This window comes from Barbus barbus (genome assembly GCF_936440315.1).
Source record: "Barbus barbus genome assembly, chromosome: 17".
Classification (NCBI taxonomy): domain Eukaryota; kingdom Metazoa; phylum Chordata; class Actinopteri; order Cypriniformes; family Cyprinidae; genus Barbus; species Barbus barbus.
In genome coordinates, this window is record NC_136745.1 from 11,798,019 (window position 1) to 11,820,257 (window position 22,239).

Consider the following 22,239-nt stretch of genomic DNA (forward strand, 5'->3'; position numbering starts at 1 on the left):
GTGCAGTGAATGGGTGCCGTCAGAATGAGAGGCAAAAATATCTGATAAAAACATCACAATAATCCACAAGTAATCAACGCCACTCCAGTCCATCCGTTAATGTCTTTTGAAGTGAAAAGCTGTGTTTAAAAGAAACTGATCCATCAGAATACATCATTTAAAATGTCACGTCTGGCTGGCAAAAATATGCCATCAACATATTTGTTTAGAACTGTTTTCGAAGATTTATGCTTGTAAATGGTGCATATTTCTTTGCATATTGATCTGTGCATAGTTCTCTCCTGATTCAGCCAAGATTACCTTTTCACTGGAGGAAGCAGTATTTTGGATAGAGGGCTTGTATTTAAACTGAAAGCAACTGTTTGAGGTAAAAACATCTTGATCTATTTGTGATCTATTCTCCAAAACTGTTTTTGAGATTAATGATGAGAAACAAACTCGTCTTGGATGGTCTGAGGGTGAGTAAATTTTAAGGAAATTTTATTTTTTGAGTGATTTATTGCTTTTATCAAAAATGTCCTGACTTGCTCTAAAATTACTTTGACGTCAGAACAGTATGGGTGGAGAAAATATATATCCAAATCCAACATGTTTCAGGCACTGTCTGCTATGAGCAGTGACGGCCATGGAGGTATGTATTTGGCTGTTTTCCTCCTAAAAACCTTATAGAGGTAGGCTATAATTATCAGAGAGGTCGCAGTTGTGTGTAAGGTATTTTGAATGTTGGAATTGTTCAGAAATGAAGAAACACAAAATGCAGTGTCCTGAAGCTCTGTGCTTAAAGACAACATGAAATCTAGTGGAACTGTTTTAATGCACATTCTCGATCTTATTGTGCATGATATTCCAAATAGAAAAACTAATCTTTGTAATCTGTTTTCAAAATACTCTAACAATATAATAACTTGCTCTGCCTCTTAAAAGATAAATGCCATATGCTTTTATGTTGCATTTTACATTGACATTGTTTTAAATGTAGATTATAAACAATGTATGTACAATGCATATGCATATATTTATTGTAAATGTTAAATATCTCATCTATCACAGATCTGTTTAAACACAAGCTGTTGTGAAAGGTGTTTAGGTGGATTTCTTGACATTTTACACCACAGCGTTCAACACAGTTTATAATCAATATTGTATAATTTCAGCAAAAACATTTTCTGTCACATTTAATTTTTAAAGCTCTGCTTTTTATCCATTCAATCAATGAACAGTGTAATCAAGCAACAAATGTCATATTAGAAATGATGCTGAATTCCATTTGTGTGAAGAGAGCAAAAGGGATTAGCATGTGTTAATGAGCGTTTGATGAGCCAAACAGGAAGAATTCAGGCCAAATTATTTGTGCTTGGCATTGGACACGGACGCCAAGCCAAGCACTAAAACTCAGATGCATATCATTCTAAAATGAGTATAAGCGGTCAGTTAGGCCATCAGAACTCCTAAAGAGAGCTGAAGAGACAGACTCAGAGGACCCTATAAAATAATAAGTGCTACATCAGTATAGTACATTCTGCAAATTAATATCAGTATCTCCTCTTCAAGGTTGTATTGCTACTTTGAAGGAGCCTAAATCACTCACTCGCTCAGACTGTAACATCAGCTCGTCTATAGGACGACTTCTGAAGGATCAGATGAGAGACAGTCCTTCAGGGTTTGAATGAAGAGAGTGAGAGAGAGAGTGCAATCTGCCCCACCGCTGGTATCAAATGACCTTCACTGTGCAAACATATCCATCTGTTGTGTCTGCAAAGACGCTGACAGACAGCCAAATAGTGCCTTATAATTAAGTAAAAATGAAGCAGACATAAAACACTTAACGATCCATCTCCTTTAATGTCTGTGCAGGCATTTACAGGATTTCACTAGCAAACGCTCCTGAAGGACAGACACCCAGCCAAACATCTATGAGCATTAATAATGTATTGATTGTTTTTTTTTTAAATAAGACAATGTACAGCGTTGTGTTTATAATGATACATTTGCCATATTTACTATTACAAATGATGAATACAGTAATTATTTCACATTTCAGCTGGCACTCATAAGTGACTCTTTTTGAATAAAAGAGTTTGACAGACGTTTTCTGTAAACAGAAATTCAACTGAATTACAATTCCTCAGTTCAGCAGAGCTGTCTGTCAAAGTTTAATACAAAGTGAATTGTTTTGGCAAGCTTGAAAAGTCTTTTTTGCTTTCACTAATTGGCCCAAAAATATTTTTGCGGCATGCATTTGCTGATTGAAATATTTTGATGTTTTTGTACAACGATAAAAACACCACAGAACAAGAACAATTGGCAGTAATTTCCAGGAAAATGAAAGCCACGCTCTTCTAAATGCTGTCATGAAAGGTTTCACTGTCATTACGCGGACATGATGGAGTCAGAGTTGGCAGGGCATTTTATGAAACATGATATATGACCTTTAAACGGGAGCGTGTATTAATCAGAGGCTGAATGAATGCATGTAAACTCATTAACAACATTTGGCCTTAGCTACATATCTGATCCCTAAGCTTTTTGTCATATCCATAGGGGAGACGTGAGAACATTATAAGAATAAATTTGTATAATTAATACAAATGTAGAAGAGTAGATTTTTAAGTAGATTAAAGCAGAGTGCTTAAGCATGCAAAACTCTCTGCATGATTCTAGAGTGCTTGGTAGGGTGTTTTTCTGTTGCTAAGATTTTCTGAGTGTTCTTGCTAAGTGGTTGCTAGGGTGTTCTGAGCGTTTGCTTATAAAGTTAAAAGAGCCCACCCATGTCTCAATGTTATTCTGGTCTTGGGTAAATTTAAGTATATGGCTCAGGGGGTCTCAGCAAACTTCCAGGGGGGCCTTAAATGACTGTCGTTTTTATTTAAAAAGATAATTCACCCAAAAATGATTTATTCACCCTCAAGCCATCCTAGGTGTATATGACTTTCCTCTTTCAGACAAATACAATTGGATTTATATTAAAAATGTCCTGGTTCTTCCAAGCTTTATAATGGCAGTAAATGGTTGTTGAGATTTTGAAGCCCAATAAAGTCAAGTCAAGACAATATTATTTGTATAGCGCTTTTAATAATGCAAATTGTGTCAAATCAGCTTTACATCGGCTTGATATAAAGCTGGGTGGCTTTATATCAGCTTTACAGTATTTAAACTGGAAAATAGTTTGTCGAAATAGTGTCATTCTCCTCTGGCCAGACAAAATCAGCAGTTTAAATTTAAGCTAAGCAGAATCAGATTGTCCAAAGGATTGTCCTGATGGCCGTCTTGGAGACAGGATCTTCACTGGGGATCAGTCTCTAGTGACCTCGGAATAAGAAAGAAACAGACTAATGTTAGCGTAGATGCCATTCTTCTAACAATGTAACAAGTACAACGGGTGTTTTGGGAAGTGTTCCCGGTTCCGGTTGACCTAATTAATGTAGCATAACAATCCTTTAATGGATTTGAATTATAGAAATGCGATCGTGTATTATGTGTAAGACAGGTTAAAGAGATGGGTCTTTAATCTAGATTTAAACCGACAGAGTGTGTATGCTTCCCAAACAGTGTTAGGCAGATTGTTCCAGAGTTTGGGCGCTAAATAGGAAAACGATCTCCCGCCCGCAGTTGATTTTGATATTCTAGGTATTATCAAATGGCCAGAGTTTTGAGATGGCCTTATAGGTAATTAGCAAGATCTTAAAATGTATACGATGTTTAATAGGGAGCCAGTGCTGTGTTGACAGAACCGGGCTAATGTGGTCATACTTCCTAGTACTAGTAAGAACTCTAGCTGCTGCATTTTGAACCAGCTGGAGTTTGTTTTTTAAACGCGCAGAGCAACCACCCAATAAAGCATTACAATAATCTAGCCTCTAGGTCATGAATGCATGAATTAATGTTTCTGCATTTGACATTGAGAGCATAGGTCGTAATTTAGATATATTTTTAAGATGGAAAAATGCATAAAGTGCATCCATCAATCATAAAAAGTGCTCCACACAGCTCCACGGGGTTAATAAAGGCCTTCTGAAGCAAAGCGATTTCAATATAAGCCAAGAGGAGACTGGTTTTCCTTTGCTGTAAACGAAACTTAGTTCTCACGAAACTAACGTATTCTCACCGCTGGAGCTTATGCTATGTCTACGTCCTACGTCATCTGCTGGAACTCCACTCTCTCGTGAACGCCATGCAGAAGCTAGAGATTACGGTTTATAAACATGGATATTTTACACAAACGTATCGATTCACTTCAAAAGGCCTTTATTAACCCCCTCAGAGCTGTGTGGAGAACTTTTTATGATGGATGGATGCACTTTATTGGGTTTCAAAATCTCAATACCCATTCATTGCCATTATAAAGCTGGGAAGATTCAGGATATTTTTTTAATAGAACTCTGATTGTATTCGTCTGAAAAAAGAATACAGCTAGGATGGCTTGAGGGTAAATGAGAGTAAATCACAAGGTAATTTTCATTTTTGGGTGAACTATCCCTTTAAGAACCAACGCTGTGTTGATTTATATGATCATTTAAAGTGTATTTTTTAGACCAGGAGGTGTCAAGTAAACTTTTCTAATTGTAACATTTTTTGTGATTACATCAAACTAACCGCACTATTTGAGCTATCATTCAGCTTGAGATATTTCAAACAACACTGAATCGCATTCACTTTTCATTGTATGGACAAAAAACCCACTGAGACACTATTTTTAAAACTATGTCCCTTTGTCTTCCACAGAAGGAAGTCTTACAGAACAGCATACGAAACAACATGAGGGTGAGTAAATAGTAAATTTTCAGTTCTGGGTGAATTATCACTTTAATATTTTGACCACTAATAAGTGAATCCTGCTGCAACTATTAGATCAAATCTGGCAGCCTGTAATTTAGTAGGTAAAACTACAGGTTGAATTTCCATACCTGAAATGTTCTTCCTCATGCTTTGCATGAGATGTATTTAGTTTTAATGGAGACTGAGCTGCTGAACACTGATCCAGAATGATTGGCAGCAGTGTTAGCACTGTCCACACGTCATTTACATTTATTCACTCCCATTATGCATGCCTGTCACTATGCATCAGGCTACAATCAATGCTGTGTGTGAGTGTGTGTATGTGTGTGTGTGTGTGTGTGTGTGTGTGTGTGTGTGTGTGCATGTTTATGTGGTTTATGAGGACACAAATTTGTATAATGACATGGGTATGACAGAGGTATTACAATATGAAGGTGGTTTATGAGGACACTGCCTATGTCCCCGTAATTCAAAAGGCTTAAAAAACATACTAAATTGTGTTTTTTTGAAAATCTAAAAATGCACAAAGTCTCCTGTGAGGGCTAAGTTTAGGTGTAGGGTTGGTTTAGGGCAATAGCACACACTGTTTGTTCAGTATAAAAACCATTACGCCTATGGAGAGTCCCCATAAACCACAAAAGCCAACGTGTGTGTGTGTGTGTGTGTGTGTGTGTGTGTGTGTGTGTGTTTGTGAGTATGTGCACACATAGACACTACTTTATCATCTCACAAAAGAGCAACAGATGACTACTTCATTCAGTGGGAATGACCCAAGACTCGATATGATGTCATGAGGTGAGCAGCATTGCATTGTTCTTGAGGGCTGTATATTCACGTCTTCTCCTATTATTGTCATTAATCCAGCACTGTGTACCGAGCCAAGCTTGCAAAGGCAGAAAACGTGTGTGTGTCTGTCTGAACGTGTGAGTCAGAGCATTTGAGTGTATGAAGACCATTCTAGCCAGCAGATGGCCACCCGGAAGGGCTTCATCTTTGGCCTCATTGGCTGCTCACATCACAGGCATGCTGGGATATAAACACACCTGAGCCAAGTTTCCCCCTGACTGCAGCGAGAACAATTGTTGTTCTGTAAACCACGTTTTTGTGTCAGTATTATTATTTCTAATGCGTGCGCTTTGTAGAATAACAACAAATAAACCAAGTAATCCAATTAGATTTCTCGTCTCAGGTTCATGTACTTAACAAGCTCTAATCACAGATCAGTAGGATAAATAAAAAACCTAGAAATACCCAGGCATGTGGTGTTTGCCCCATGTTTATTAGACTGGATCTGCTTGCCTATAATTCTCCTGGAGTTTACAGCACCTTGTTTTGCCTCCCAGACTTATTGTTGAGTATGGAAAGCCTGGTGACACCTGGTCTGGGTGTTTGCTTGCTGGGGCAGAAATAATCAGCATGTTGTCAAGCTGAAGCAGGACTCAGCAGAAAGATCAACATCTTTGGTGTCAGACAGGCAATGAGACACATGCTGTTCCCTTTCATTTCCTTTGCCTAGGGATCTTCTCGGTCTGAAAACCCCACTAAAGAAGGATAAATTAACCATATTTCATATTTTTAAATTGTAAAGTATTTATTTATTTAGGGACAGTACATAATACTTAACAACATGTCAAATGTTTCAAATTAAGCCAAATTGGCAAATTTTTTATCCGTAGTCCTCTTTTGCTCTTTTGATTCATTTTAAATGTCTTTCTGTCTATACACATTTAATAAATTTATGTTTTTTTTATTTGGTTAACACATTAATTCTGGTTGGATGCTGCTAAATTAATTAATGTATACGATTAATTTGGAGTCTCATACAGTATATGCATTTATTTTAAGGAAAATAAACATTATTAGACAGTGTATCTCAGAAATACATAAATTAATTTTGTGCACTGCTGTATTATTTTATGTTTTTGAGAGAAGTCTCTTATGATTGCTAAGGCTGCATTTATAAATACAGTAAAATGAAGTAATATTATGAAATAACATTACAATGGTTACTATTTGATTATATTTTAAAATGTAATTCATTCCTATAATGCATTTTGAATTATTAATGCATAATGGATTTTCAGCATCATTACTCCAGTCTTCAGTGTCACATGATCCTTCAGAAATCATTATAATATACTGATTTACTGCTCAAGAAACATTTCTTATTATCAATGTTGAAAACAGTTGTGCTGCTTAATATTTTTGTGCAAACTATACATTTTTGTTTCTTTAATGAATAGAAAGCTCAAAAGAACAGCATTTAATTGAAATAGAATTCTGTTGTAACATTTTTTTAATGTTTTTAATGTCACTTTTGATGCGTTCTTGCGGAATAAAAGTGTTCATCTCTCTCAAAAAAAAAAAAATTCTGGCCCCAAAATTTTTTAAAAAGTGGTGTGCCTTAAAAATGTTTTAGTAAATTAAATGCCTTTTTTAATTAAATGCCTTGGTAAACCTGTTCTGTGTGAATAGAATTTAAATATGTAGTAGTAAATATTATTTTAATTGCACTTTTAAAGTGTCCTGACGAGCCTGCTAATGGAGTGAGTTTTGGGGCTGGACTATTTGTTTGGCTGGCCAACGGCAGACTGGACTGAGTGTTGAAATCATTATTTTTGCAAATCCATTTGGAGCCACTAATGGCAGAAATACAAAACACACTTCATCTTTACAGAAGCCTCCTGTTGTCTTCGGTAACGAGAGCAATTGAAGGTTTTGAAAGCCCAGGTAAGGTCTTATGTAAAAGGCCTGGCAAGAAATTGCCACCTTGATTCAAATTGATCAGAAGTGGCGAAATTACCTCCTTAGGCCGAAACATACTCTATGCAAGTACGTGAGCGCAAATGCTTCTAGCTATGCAAGCTCAATTTCATGCACCATTGAGTTCTGAAATGTGTCAGAATGCAGTTTATAATGCAACACAAGTACACGTTGCATTCACAGCTTTGCCACAAAGGGTGCTACTGTGGTGTTTAGCATTTGCGTAAACCGTCTCGGTCAGATTTTTCTTTCAAGAACAAACATAAAGTACGTACACTGGATCAGCTAGCTGGCAATACTTTGGCCATGTATCACATCTATGTATGCTTGAGTGCTTCCTTGCATTTGTGAGCCTTCAGATAGCATTCCCTTCGTACAGTGTCCTTCAAGTGCAAAAATGGACAATTATGAGATGCAGTGCATTCAGAACAGTAATTAAGCAGATAAAATGACAAAATAACAATGTTTTTGCAGTGATTCGAACACCCATTTTCTCCAGTGTCACAATAGCGCAACTGTCAAACAAGGGCTGGTTAATATAGAGCAAGGACAGAAGAGAGAGATGGATAGAGAGAGATTATGAGGCGTGGTAAAGAGAGTAGAGGTCACTGATGGCTTTATTACTGTAGTGTAATAAGAAATCATCCGGATGCAAAGAGGACACCTGCCATGGTCTTGTATAAAACCTTCACACACGCTCCCAAAATACTATAGTGGATTTAGCCCATCTAGATCCAATACAATGTTGCTGGAAAGAACTTTTGAACAGATTATTTACTTTTTCATTTAAAGAGTCTGTGAAATTGGAGTTTTGTGGCTTAAAATTGACTAAATTTGTTTTAAAGTTGCCATGAAAGGAAATCTGTTTTCCAAATGTCTGTTATAGATATTATTATGAATGATTCATCCATGCATATTTTATTTAACATGTAACTTACTTCATAATGTTTTCCTCAAAATCTCATGGCTAGATCTTTTGGTGAAAACAAGATAACTACTTTCATATTCATAATTAGATTCTTCAATCACATATTTCATTTCATCTGCTTACAATTTTTTTAGTGCAACATCAAAATCTCACAATCCAATCAACATCGATGCAAAGAACCAAGGCTTTTTTTGATAAGCCATTCACTTGGATGTAGCCTACATCTATATATGGAAGAAAAAATTTGTCGCTACTTCCATTTCATCGTGACTTTAAGTGTATTTAAATTTAGCTTGTTTTAATTTAAAATTTACATTCTTTTTCTTGCAGAAAGGCGACAAAAAAGAATGCTGCATTTGTCATAACTTGTGTTTTTTAAATTTCACTGTGAAAATATTGGGTGTAACAGTGATCTCTACAGGCCAAAAGAAGTATAACACATCTGCTCTGTATTAATGACTTTCAAATGAATGGAGACAGATGCCTATTTTTAGCATCTGATTGCATCAAGGGTGAGATCAAACAGGAGGTACGCTTTAAGTCAGAAGCGTTAGCTAAGACCGATAACGGTGCAGACACTTGTCAATCAAAGGGTCAGATCCACATGTGCAGAGAACACCTGCAGCCGCTACCCTTCAGTTCACCTGACCAGAACTGTGGCTCTATTCCAAAACCTAGTGAGCTGCCTTGCTAAGGCTTATAGACAGCTACTTTATAAGGCAGCATCCTGAACAGTATGGTTTTAACATGTTGCTAAGATAACAATGCACGCTAATAGACATTTTTAAAGTCAAAATTAAATGTAAAAGTCATCTTTTCTTCCCTATTGTGACATATATCGAAGTTCTCAAACGAGAAAAATATAAGACAGGACTTGGTTCAAACTGTACAAAGGTAATATGAAAATGTAATTACTTTGCTTAATTTTTATTGGTAACTTAAGCATTGACTGAAATAGTTGTAATATACATTTCTCTATTAATTTATTTTTTATGATGACGTTTTCTCCTATTTTTTTCACCAAGCTTGTTGCATTGTATGATGGGGTTGTTTTTTCCATAAAAGATGCATGCAGGGCTACCTTAAAATTTGTCTAAATGGCTTATGGAACAGCCTGTGCATTAATAGCTTGCTTATGATCCCTTAAAATAGTGCCTATGAAGAAAGCTCCTGTGTTTTGGAACGGTGTGTTTTTCTTCCTTTGAGAGTCTGGTTTATGTGATACTAAGAGAACGTTTTGAATGAGAAATATGCTGTGAGATTCCATAATTTCTCAGACTGTGGGAAGGTTTTTGACATTTTACTGTTACTTTGGCATTTGAGATCTTTGTTGACCCCCAAGACCTTTTTTTCCACTGTGCTGATGTTTGTATTATGGGGGTGTTGACGGATGGGAAAACTGAACATATTCGGCCTTGTTTCTACATGACCTGAAGCGGGATTGTTGTGGTACCTATATCTGACGTGACTGTATTATGTGTGGCTCTCATAACTGAATAACACTTCACTCAAAAATGAAAACTTCATTACCCTCAGAACATCTAAGATGTAGATGTTGTTTCTTTATCTGAACAGGTTTGGAGAAATTTGGCATTAAATCACTTGCTCAACAATGGATCCTTTGCAGTGAATGGGTGCCGTCAGAATGAGAGTCCAAACAGCTTATAAAAACATCATAGTAATCCACAAGTAATTGCAACATATTACGACTCCAGTCCATCAATTAACGTCTTGAGAAAAGGTGTGTTTCTAAGAAAAAAAAGTTTTTTGCGGCTAAAATATCAGAACTCTGTCTGTATTTTGCTTTCTCTGGTGAAAAATTCATCTCATCTGAATCAAGAAAGAAATTTGCACAGATATTATATTCCAGATATTATATATTCAGATATTATAAGCCAAAACAGATCTAAACAAATGTGTTGGTGGATTTTGATGTTAGAGGACAACAAGGGGACTTTCCACTGGAGGAATCTTTATTATGGATTATTTTGGCCAGAAACAACAGTTTAAAGTTAAAATGCCATAATGACAAATTTCTATCATATAAACACACAGCTTTACGCTTCACAAAATGTTAATTGATGGACTCTGGAGTCTTGTGGATTGTTTATAATCATTGTTTTTTATCAGCAGTTTGTCTCTCATTCTGGAGGCACCCATTCACTGCAGAGAATCCATTGGTGAGCAAGTGATGTGAAAGCAAGTGAAATCTGTTCATATGAAGAAACAAACTCATTTACATCTTTGATAACCTAAGAATGAGTACATTTTCAGTGAATGCTCATTTTTGGGTGAACTATTCCTTTAAGGAAGTTATTCAACCAGCTTTGCCCTTTTTGAAGTGACCTTATACTATATGGTAAAGAGCAGCATGAACAATCTTTCTGGTATCTTCTGTTGTGTTGTAATTCAAATTTCACATTAAAAATGTATGATGCAGTGACCGACCAATCAGAATGAAGTAAGAATGATAGAACCTCAGTGATAGAACAACATATTTCTGCAGTGTTGAGAGCCACAGTGCAGATGCATACTATAGCTTTACATATCTTTAGCACAGAGTATGATTTGCAAATGAGTCATACCAGCATGAGGGGAGGAGGAGGGGAAGAAGAACTCTCATCTGCAGTCCAGTTCAGCTACACCTCTCTCCATTTTTACAAATTTAATTCCATCTCCATTTAAGTTTCAAGCAGTCACGCTTTAAATTTTCACTTTATCTCCCTTTATCATTCCATCAGAACAAAAGCACTATTATACTTGGTGAAACAGTTTGATTCACCTGCAAGATCCTTTTTTAAATATGTATGTAGGCCAGCAGTCTCTCTTTGACAGGTCATTTGAAATCATCTCTCGCTCTTTCTCTGGCATGTGAAAAATCAATCCAAACATGGCACCTTTTCAAGTGCTGCTCATTTTTGAGAAAAAAACTTGCTTTAGGGGAAAAAAATAAAGGAATATATTCAGACATTTGATACCAGTGTTCATGTTACTGATGATTTCGTAAACTACTAGATTTTTGTGTTTTCTAAAGGAAATGTCATGCAAAACTCACTGCCACAATGCTAGAATGTTGTGAGAGGTTGCTATGGCATTGCGTTGCAGTCGCTAAGGTGTCTTGCTTTGTTGCTAGGTAGTTATTTACTGTTCCCAAGTCAAAAGAGACAATTTTAGGTCTCAATGATACAGCTGAGTCCTTCCTTCAAAACAAACATCACTAACTTACTAACTAACACTAACTAACACCATTTTTACTAATACTAAAATAAACGCTCATTTAAATAATAATTTACAAAAAAATCTTTCACCATAATCTCCTAATGAACATGCATTACTGTAATACAGTTTTAGTTTGCTCACAAATGCTGCTGAAAGGGTGTTTATTGCCATCTAGTGGAAAGAGATTCACATTACAAAAACATTTAATGGCGACACAATACTAAACACACAAGAGGGCTGTAAACAAAATCTCCTTTTTACCTTGTGTGCAAAGCTTGTTACGTTCATGTAGGAGTAATTATGTGGGATACATTCAACTGAGCTGGAAACTCAGAGTCATAATAACAGGGTGCACGTGTGTCCTCAAACAGCTAATTGCCTGTAATTTGAGCATTTATTCAAGCCATGCATTGACCTGAGCTACTGTGCTCGACGGCTTTTGAAGTCATATATGTGTCTTGTGTGCATCCAATGAATTTGTGGTTGCATGGTAAACTTGAAATGGTTATTGCGTATCCGGCCTTGCAAACCACTTACATGCATATGATCCTCACAAAATGATAAATGACAACTGTTTCTGCTTGGTTGCATATCCTGTTGCGTAGCTGTTACTAATTGTGTTTGAGGTCATCCAGATTGAAGAGAGAAGGATTTGCTTTGGATATTTCATACTCTTTGAATTTCCTAACAGCATTTCCTGTCCTGTTGCCTCACATGCTGGTCATGAGTCCCAGCGTCGTCCCTCTGGGATCCAGCTGTTCTTTGGACTGTCCGTTTTTTCCAGGAACCGACAATGTCACAGTCCATTACTGCAGGAACATTTATTAAAAAAGGCTTGTTCATTGATTCTGAACATTTTAGATGAATCAAAGTCAGATGTCAGAGCTTCAAGGGCAGAGGAAGAATCTCACAGGAGCTCAAAAATGGAAACATGAGGTGGTGGTGGTGAGAAACTGGCAGCGTTTTCATGAGAAATGAGGCAGGTTTGGGTTATTTTGTATATAAACCAAAGACGCCAACAAGAGCTGAAATCGAAAGCGAAGAGGAAGTTGTGAAGGACTTTTTGTGAGATAGCAGCGCAACAACACTGGACTGTTTGGAAGAAATAAATCTCAGTAAACATGCAGCCCACTATGAAGGAGTTCGATTCAGAGGATTCTGGTGTTCAAGATGTGGGACCTCAAATCAACGGGCTGGTGGTCCAGATCCTGGAGACGATGTCAGTGCTGCTGGTCCGGATCAGACAGAAGCTTCTGGAAATGGCTATTCTGATCTGTGTGATTCTGCTGGTGTTCTGGGTTGCTTTATTCTTCTATGGCAGTTTCTATTATTCCTTTATACCCACAGCCAATTTCATCACACCTGTCTACTTCTTCTACAGGTGAGGTGTTTACAGGTACCCAGCAGAATATGCTACCTTAAATCGTTTTCTTAATCAGGATTTCATCTTGTTTTTCAGGAAACGAGCTTTCTTGAAAAGCATGTTTTTTTAATCATAGGCCTAAATTATTAAATATCTTCTTAAAAGAAGAAAACACGTTTTTCTTGTCCCATTCACAAAATCATTATTCATGATTAAGCATTAACCTCACAAAAATTACATGCATTAATCATACAAAAATTATAGTTTTAAAAGTCATTTTATATAAAAGTGTCTGCTAAATGAATAAATGTTAATGTAATAATTTATGAAATTACGTTTAAAAAAAGACAGTGTCTCAAAAAAAGTATTTATTTTAAACATAATACTTTTATGGTTTATATAGTGTGGTGTAGTATAATATAGAGCTCATACTCATGGAGGATAAAAAAAAACACCTCAGTTTTATTCAGAGGCCCAACTGTGCCCAAAATATGTAAGTTTGTTGAGTTGCTGATATTTATATGGCCAAAAAGTAAGAGCTTCACGGGATCAGCCTAAATTCATCAGAGGTTTGAGTGTTGTTGACATTTGTCATCTGCTTGTTCATGTCAAATGTGTTTCTGATCAGCAGGACTGATTGTCCATCTCCTCATCACTCTGTGTGTTCTTTCCCTGTGGCCAATGTTTCTTTACTGAAAAATGGAAAACATCAGGTAATCATCCTTGATCTCATGCTTGCATGGTTTCTTCAATTTAACCAAACTTAATTTTAAAGTTCTTTTTTGATGATCTTTTATTGCTGAGTTTAGTCTAGTATGTAAAGCTGTGTATAGTAGGCTATGCAATAAGTGTTTCAAATACTAGCATGCTACATTGTTGTCAAATGTTGTCACTATGGCACATTTATTTCCATTTATGTTCAGTTAAATTGGTAATAAATACATATTTATTTTGCAACTATCCAGTTTTGTGCAAAAATGACTTTTTGGCAGTCTGATCAAATACATCGGGGGGAAAATTATGTTAAAAATAAAGGTTGACATCACTTTACTTAGCGTACACTGAGCTCAGGATGCATGCTGCACATATTGTGCAGTCAGAATACTTGTGGACAAAGAATATTTAAAAAAAAATGTTTAGAAGTATATTATCTCTAGTGAAAAGTAAACATACTAAATACATTTATTTCATGCTAAGTCTACTACATGCATGCACTTAATAAAAAATACCCTGCAGTTGTACTTTTAGTATACTAAACTGGTGTACTTAAAGTCTGCTAAATTGGAGCAACTAGTTTTATACTTAATGCACTTTAATTGTGCAGAAGTAATGCTGAAGTTCAATTTAAGATATACTGAAGTATATATGATTGTGCTAAACTGGAACTATTGCAAGTATACTTTAGGTACACTTTAAATGTCTTGCATTTAAATATTATTCAAAAATCATACAATCCTCATCAATAGTGACATTAAAACACATTGTATGCTTAATAGTAAGAAGTAGTACTCCAAATAAAGTTTGATTATAATTTTTATATCAGCCAGTCTTGAGCAACATGTCAGTAAATATGTTAATATATTTGAACTATACTTAGTATGAAATAAATGTACTTTAAATATATTACTTTTTTACTAGGGATTGCAATGCTGTTTTTCTCTTTCCTGCCTACTACAGGTAATGACATACGGTCAGCCCTATCAGATTACACTAGAGCTGCAAATGCCTGAGTCTCCAGCCAATCAGGAGCTGGGGATGTTCCTAGTGAAAATTACTCCCTATTCTAAAGCTGGTCAGATTGTTGACATATCGACACGTTCTGTAAGTATGCAAACGAGGGGACAGGAACACATAAAAAGCATTTTAAGTTCAAAGTGTACATCAAATGTTTGCTTCTTGATAGATTACACACAGTAGTATCTAAAATGTAAATTATTCAACCAGTCAAATAAATGTAATGCTTAAAAGGAATAGTTCACCCAAAAATGACATTTCTATAAGCATTTACTCACCTGTACTGTACTTACATTATTCATGTCAAATGGCTTCAAGAGACTTTGAATATAGCACACAAGTCATTTGATTGTGCTTTTCCATAACAGAATTGTCATTTTCACATGAAATTTCCTATTAAGTAACTGTTGCAAAATGTAGGTTCACCAGGGCGAGACTTGTTATCTTTCTGAACCCGTTTAGAACATTTTGTTTTCACAATGCATCTATGGTATCTTGTCAGATCGACTCCCATTTTTTCTCTCTCTCTCTCTCTGTGTCTCAGGCAATGCTCCATTATCGCTCCTCTCTTCTTCAGGCTCTGGGCACAGTGGTCTTCTCCCCCATGCTGTTAACAGGAGCGTCGGAGCAGAAGCAGTCAGTCATAGTGGAGCTGTACTCTGAATTCAAAGATGATTCTGTGAGTGATGGTTCTGAATGCCCTAGCAACCACACAGAAACTCTACAAAAATACTTAGAACACCTTTAGAATCAGAATCAGAATCAGAATGAGCTTTATTGGCCAAGTATGTTTACACATACAAGGAATTTGTTGTAGTGACAGAAGCTCCACAGTGCAACAGAAAGACAGCAACAGGACACAGATAATAAAAGAATAACAATTAACCAAAAGGCAATGTACAAAGCAGCAAAAACACAATATATAATATAGACAAATATGTATGTACAGGTCAAGTATGTGCAACTTAGAAATGAGAAAATAAAGATACAATTAGTGAGTGTGGTGAATGGATAGTGTATTATAGTTGTGTGTTCCACGTTTATTGTTGAGTGTTCATGAGATGGATTGCCTGAGGGAAGAAACTGTTCCTGTGTCTGGTCGTTCTGGTGCACAGAGCTCTGTAGCGTCGACCAGGCGGTAACAGTTCAAAGAGGGAGTGTGCTGGGTGTGAGGGGTCCAGAGTGATTTTACCAGCCCTTTTGCTCACTCTGGATAAGTACAATTCTTGGAGAGTGGGGAGGGTTGTAGCAATGATTCGCTCAGCAGTCCGGACTACCCTCCGTAGTCTTCTGAGGTCAGATTTGGTAGCTGAGCTGAACCAGACAGTTACAGAAGTGCAGAGGATGGATTCAATGATGGCAGAGTAGAACTGTTTCAGTAAGTCCTGTGGCAGGTTGAACTTCCTCAGCTGGCGAAGAAAGTACAGCCTCTGCTGGGCCTTCCTGACAATGGAGTCAATGTGAATATCCCACTTCAGGTCCTGGGAGATGGTGATGCCCAGGAATCTGAATGACTCCACTGCAGTCACAGTGCTGTTCATGATGGTGAGTGGGGGGAGAGCAGGGGGGTTTCTCCTGAAGTCCAATATCATCTCCACAGTTTTGAGCGTGTTAAGCTCCAGGTTGTTAAGACTGCACCAGAGAGCCAGCTCCTTAACCTCCTGTCTGTAAGCAGACTCGTCACGGTCCTGGATGAGGCCGATCATTGTGGTGTCGACTGCAAACTTCAGTAGCTTGACAGAGGGGTCTTTAGAGGTGCAGTCGTTGGTGTAGAGGGAGAAGAGCAGTGGGGAGAGAACGCAGCCCTGAGGAGCTCCAGTGCTGATCGTACGAGTGCTGGATGTGAATTTACCAAGCTTTACTAGCTGCTGTCTGTCTGTCAGGAAGCTGTTGATCCACTGACAGACGGAGGTGGGGACGAAGAGCTGGGTTAGTTTAGTTTGAAGGGTTTCCGTGATGATGGTGTTAAAAGCGGAGCTGAAGTCCACAAACAGGATCCTCACATAAGTCCCTGGTCTGTCCAGATGCTGCAGGATGAAGTGCAGTCCCATGTTGACTGCATCATCCACAGACCTGTTTGCTCTGTAGGCAAACTGCAGGGGGTCCAGTGATGTCCTTCAGAGAAGCCAAAACCAGTCTTTCAAATGATTTCATGGCTACAGACGTTAGGGCCACAGGTCTGTAGTCATTAAGTCCAGTAATTTTAGGTTTCTTTGGGACGGGGATGATGGTGGAGCGGTTGAAGCATGAGGGGACTTTGCACAGCTCCAATGATCTGTTGAAGATCTGTGTGAAGATGGGGGCCAGTTGGTCAGCACAGGTTTTTAGGCAAGCTCGTGACACACCGCCTGGGCCTGGTGTTTTCCTTCTTTTGTTCTTCCTGAAGACCTGGCACACATCATCTTCACTGATTTGAATTGTAGGTGTGGGGGAGAGAGGGGTTGCTGGACGTGTGAATGGTTGTGTGAAGAGGTGTTCAGGGCGGGTGTGGGGTAATCTTTCAAAACGACAATAAAAGTCGTTCAAGTCGTCTGCCAGGTGTTGATTCTTCAGAGTGCTGGGGGATGGTGACTTGTAACTGGTGATATCCTTCATTCCTTTCCACATTGAAGCAGAATCACTGGAAGATAATTTTTTCCTGAGCTTGTCAGAATAATTCCGCTTTGCCACTCTGATCTCCTTTTCCAGTGTGTATTTGTCCTGTTTGTACAAGACTTTATCCCCCTTTCTGTAAGCATCTTCTTTGGCCTGACGGAGCTGTCTGAGTTTTGCAGTGAACCATGGTTTGTCATTGTTGTAGATTAGAGTCCTGTTAGGAATTTAGGAGCTTATCTACAGTATAAGAGAAGTGGAACTAAATTTTGAAGCTCATTTAGTATATTTGTCTCTCTCTTTTCTCTGTTCAGTACAACCCCACTGTTGGAGCCATCATTGAGATCCATTCCCAGCATATTCAGATCTACAGAGCTCATCTCTACATCTTTGCTCAATTTACAGGCATCAGGTTTGTGTTTGTGTATTCCTGTCTTTTTGCTGGGTTGCTTAAAAAGTCCTTACATTTTTATTACTTTAAATAATGTGCTCTGTGTTTGAGATAATCAGCCCAACATTGATCAAACAGATAATGGTCTTTATGAATCTCTCTGATCTGCACAGGTACCTGCTGTATCACTTCCCCCTGATATCAGCGCTGATGGGAGTGATGAGTAACTTTACTTTCCTCAGTTTGATTATCGTTCTCAGCTTCCTGCAGTTTAATCTGGGCAATCGCAGAACTCGTGGAAAGGTGCACTGCTCTAAAATTTTATGTTCAAGATATAAGACACTGGCCAAGGGCATTCTCTACAAATGTATGCAAACGCAGATGTGAATGCTTGTAAATATGTAATGCGGTAATCATTAATGAGGCATTTCAAACCTCAGTACTCAAAGGAGTACAAATGTATGGAAGCTTGTTTTTGCCACAGGATAAAAAAAAAAGATAATTGTGACATTTATCTCACAATTCAGACTTTCCTTCTCATAATTCAGAGTTTATCTCTCACAATTCAGACTTTTTTAATATAAACGTAGAATTGCAAAATGGTAACTCGCAGTTCTGAGAAAAGTCGGAATTGTGAGATAAAAACTTGCAATTACACTTTTAATCTGGAGCAGTAACAAAAGAAAATTGCAAAAAAAAATAGCAAAACTCAGAATTCTGAGGAAAAAAGTCAGGAGGTGTTGAGATGTAAACTCAGACTTGCATGAGAAAAGGCTGAATTGTGAGAAAAAAACTGACCATTATGTTCTAATGCCAAACTGGTAAAATTTGCTTTGTCTTACGAATTACACACATAATACATATATGGATTGCATTGTGTGAAATCTAGCTTGTGTACTTGATTTCACATACTTGTATACAGTATGTTATGGGCATTCTAGCCTTGAAAAAGTGGTTTTTGTGTTTCCTTCTGTGAAAGTCTGTGTTAACATATTTCATACTGTGTTTTCCTTGCTTTAGACCGTTATGCAACAACAAGAAAATGATGAACCAGGTGACCTAAATGATCAGTTTGAACCCCAGGATGAAGGAAAGGCACCAGGTAAAGTCTGGTTTATTCACCGAAATTTTAAAACCAATTGCAACCCATGTAGTAATTAAAAGGGTAAAATCTTAGAATTAATTTTGGAAATTTACTTTATACTGGAAGTAATATACAGAAACATACATTTTATTTATTAAAATTAATAGCGAAAATGATCGGTGCACATTAAAATTAAGAAAAATTACGTGTTTCTTCTGTAGAACACAAAAGAAGATATTCTGACCCCACTGACTTCATTGTATGAATAAATGGAAACATTTTTCAAAATATCTTGTTTTGTGTTCCACACACAAGGTGGAGAGAAAATGAAAGAATTTTCATTTTTGGTTTGACTACCCCTTTACTCATTTGCTAAACTAGCTTTTCTTGTTGCTTTTTTGATGTGCATTTATCACTACAACACATTTGTTGGATTCTCCCCATTATTATAGAAAGTTTCGACGCCATAGAGTGCAATTCATTGGAGGTGGAAGAATCCATTCCAGACGTGGGGGTGGAGGAGAGTGACGATGACTCCAGAGAACTCGCTGAAGATGAATCCACCTGTGAGGCTGGGGTTGGAGAAATGATTTTGAGGCACAGGCATTTGTCACAGGACACATTACAGTCATCTCAAGCGTTAACAGACACCACAGATAAAACTTACTTCCGTGTTGGTGCCTGTTCAAGCTGCTAGAGAGTGAATGGAGCCATCTGCTAAATGAGGGTAAAGGTTAAGAAAAGCAAAGGCCACCCACTGGACTTCATAGATCAATGTCCTTGTTTTAAAAAATGGGGACTTCACGCTAGCCCTAATCACTTGTATCATTATTGTAAAAAAAATAATCAAGACAACCACAAATATTCAGTATAGTAACCATTTATTGTTTACCAAATATTGATATAACCTGTATATCCAAAACTGACCTTTCTAGACATATCCTTTGTTGTTATTATTATTATATTCCATAACACTGAAAACAGTGAGACTGTACCAATAAATAGCCAAAGGGGGAGAATGTCATTTGTTTGTGGTTTATGTTTGGAAAATAACATTATTGATTTGCATTCATTTTCATGTATTAACACTTTTTTAAAAAATGCAGAGACAACTAGAGAAATATCCACTTGTGTTGTAAGAAGGAACTACAGGATATTACTTTACTGAAATTTATTTATGGACATTTATAATAATGATTTTAACATGAAAACTTAATTTGAAAAATAAATAGAATAAATAAAGTTGTAAATGTGTGTCATAATATTGGCTTTACTCTTTTTATACTGATTTTATAAATACAAATACTGCACAATAGTAGATAGAATTTAATAAGACTCAAAATTAAATGACAATTTGTGGCAAGATGTATATCCACCAAAAAACAAGTACTTTAAATAAATAAAATAAAATGTTTACTGTAAATGGTATAGCAAGTCACTAGGTTCAATTCCTGGGAAATTTGCATGCTGATAAAATAAATTAATCACAGCTGAAATCATCTACCACATGGAAACACATACTGTATATGACGCGTTTGCCGGAGTCAGTCTGCAGAGTTGTCGACACGAGAGAGTGTGCGCCAGCCATCGGCCCAACCTCGAAAGCGCTCATTGTCAGATATGTTGTGGAAAACCATGATGTCACATTATGCAAAGAACTACTGGAAACCGTTGACAGCAAGACTTTAAACTGCCGTCGAGTCTTTGGCACTAAACTGCTGGTGGGTTCAGTTTAATACACAGGAGTGATGAAAGATTGGCAACTCGGGTACGTGGGAGTATGTGCTTTTCCCCCCTACAAGTAATTGTTTTGAACTTTGTGCCACTTACCACATGTGGGATTATTTCCTGGACAAGATAATGCTTATTTGTATCCATTTCTATAGGAAACCACAAGTGACTGCAATATATTGTAGGCTTTGTATATGTCCAGGAAATTCCCTACATGATGTGCCTCTTTAAATATCAATATTATTAAGATATTGAATATTGTATTATGTTGTTCAGATGTCATCTGTCTATTCATCTGTCTTCTTTAGGTATGATTTATCAAATAATGATTTTGTTTATCTGCTCAGATTCTCTTCTAGGGCTCAAAATAACAAAATAGGAGTTCCATCCATTTCTGATGAAAATTTCCCACCAAGCAGCTTCATGAAAGACTTGGATTCTCCTCCAGAAAGAATGAGCACATTGTCAGAAAAGAAGAGCAATGGAAGTGATGGGGAGAGCATGAGCGATGCCATAGAAGAAAGGATTTTTGATTTCTCACCATCCTCAATCAATCAAAGTAATTATATCAAGAAAACTGGCTTCAGAGCCAGACCTAAACTGGCTTCTGCTCATGCCGTCCTTTCATCCAAGCCTGAAGATCCAGCAGAAATGCAGACAAATGCATACAAGGAAGCAGAGGATATGAAACCAGAACCTCCGGAATGCGTTTGCATGGATCCCCTACCAATACCTGCAGGAGAAACGACCAAGGACAAAGACGAAGAAGAGCAGAAAGTGAAAGAGAAGTTGACGGCAGGTGAAAATCTTGTTGAAGAGGGTTCAACAGTGGCGTTGAATGCAGCAACTAGGAAAAGCCTGTGGAGAAGCAAGATCAAACTGAGGGAAAGAGTGAAGGAAGGGATGCGGGAAAGACTGGGAGCAAGTCTGGAGAGTATCGATGAGAGTAACGAGGGAGATTTCAGCAACAAACGACTGCACAGGAAGAAGAGTTGGGGCTCAAGAAAACACACAAAAGCTTGGGTCATCACAGGATGGAGAACATTATGCGGAGGAAAGTATGGAGAAAGATGGTGAGGAAGAATTAGTTCCACACCCTGTTCTCTCTCGGGTTCTCTTTCACTCTTCAGCTTCATCCTCTTCTTCCTTCAACAACTCCTCAGCAGAAAGTGATGAGGTTTTCAGTGAAAATGAGGACACTGTTGCCAGGAGGCAGACCACGAAGAAGGTGAGTGGAATTTTGGGAAGGCTTAGAAAGCACAAAGCAGTTTATTCTAGATTCTGCAGAATCTCTCAGGACCAGTGAACTGGTGTCAGGTTCAGTCTGACCTGTGGGCTAACAGAAACATTCTGTATTTTTTCGGTGCACTGAAATGTATAAGACAATTTGCATGATTCTGAAAGTGTACCCATAACATTGCATATTTGAATAAGCTATTTGCATAGTACTGTAGACCGAGATAGGGCTAGAGTAGCATGTTACTGTCACATTTGCAATATTCCCAAAACAAATTCAATTTATCTTCAAATATCATACTTGATAAACATACAATGTACTACATATTGGCCAAGCAATGGGCAATGTCTATGGGTCTGAACAGTTTCACAATGGGGAGAGTATAACTGTAAAGCATGCACAAAGTTATGAACAAAGTTGG

General features: G+C 37.4%; 1 protein-coding gene across 2 annotated transcripts; it reads left to right on the forward strand.

Annotated features, from left to right (window-relative positions):
- Positions 1-12,375: 12,375 nt before the first annotated feature.
- On the forward strand, positions 12,376-20,110 carry LOC306883459 (seipin-like). 2 transcript variants are annotated; one of them, XM_079438737.1, is made up of 8 exons: positions 12,376-13,067; positions 13,681-13,762; positions 14,727-14,870; positions 15,328-15,462; positions 17,690-17,787; positions 17,940-18,069; positions 18,787-18,868; positions 19,303-20,110. In XM_079438737.1, exons 1-8 carry the CDS (start codon positions 12,808-12,810, stop codon positions 19,545-19,547), a joined length of 1,176 nt encoding a protein of 391 aa, XP_079294863.1. In that variant the 5' UTR covers positions 12,376-12,807; the 3' UTR covers positions 19,548-20,110. The 2 variants fall into 2 exon arrangements, with proteins under 2 accessions (XP_079294863.1, XP_079294864.1); XM_079438738.1 differs by having other exon boundaries at positions 12,401-13,067; positions 15,361-15,462.
- Positions 20,111-22,239: the final 2,129 nt, after the last annotated feature.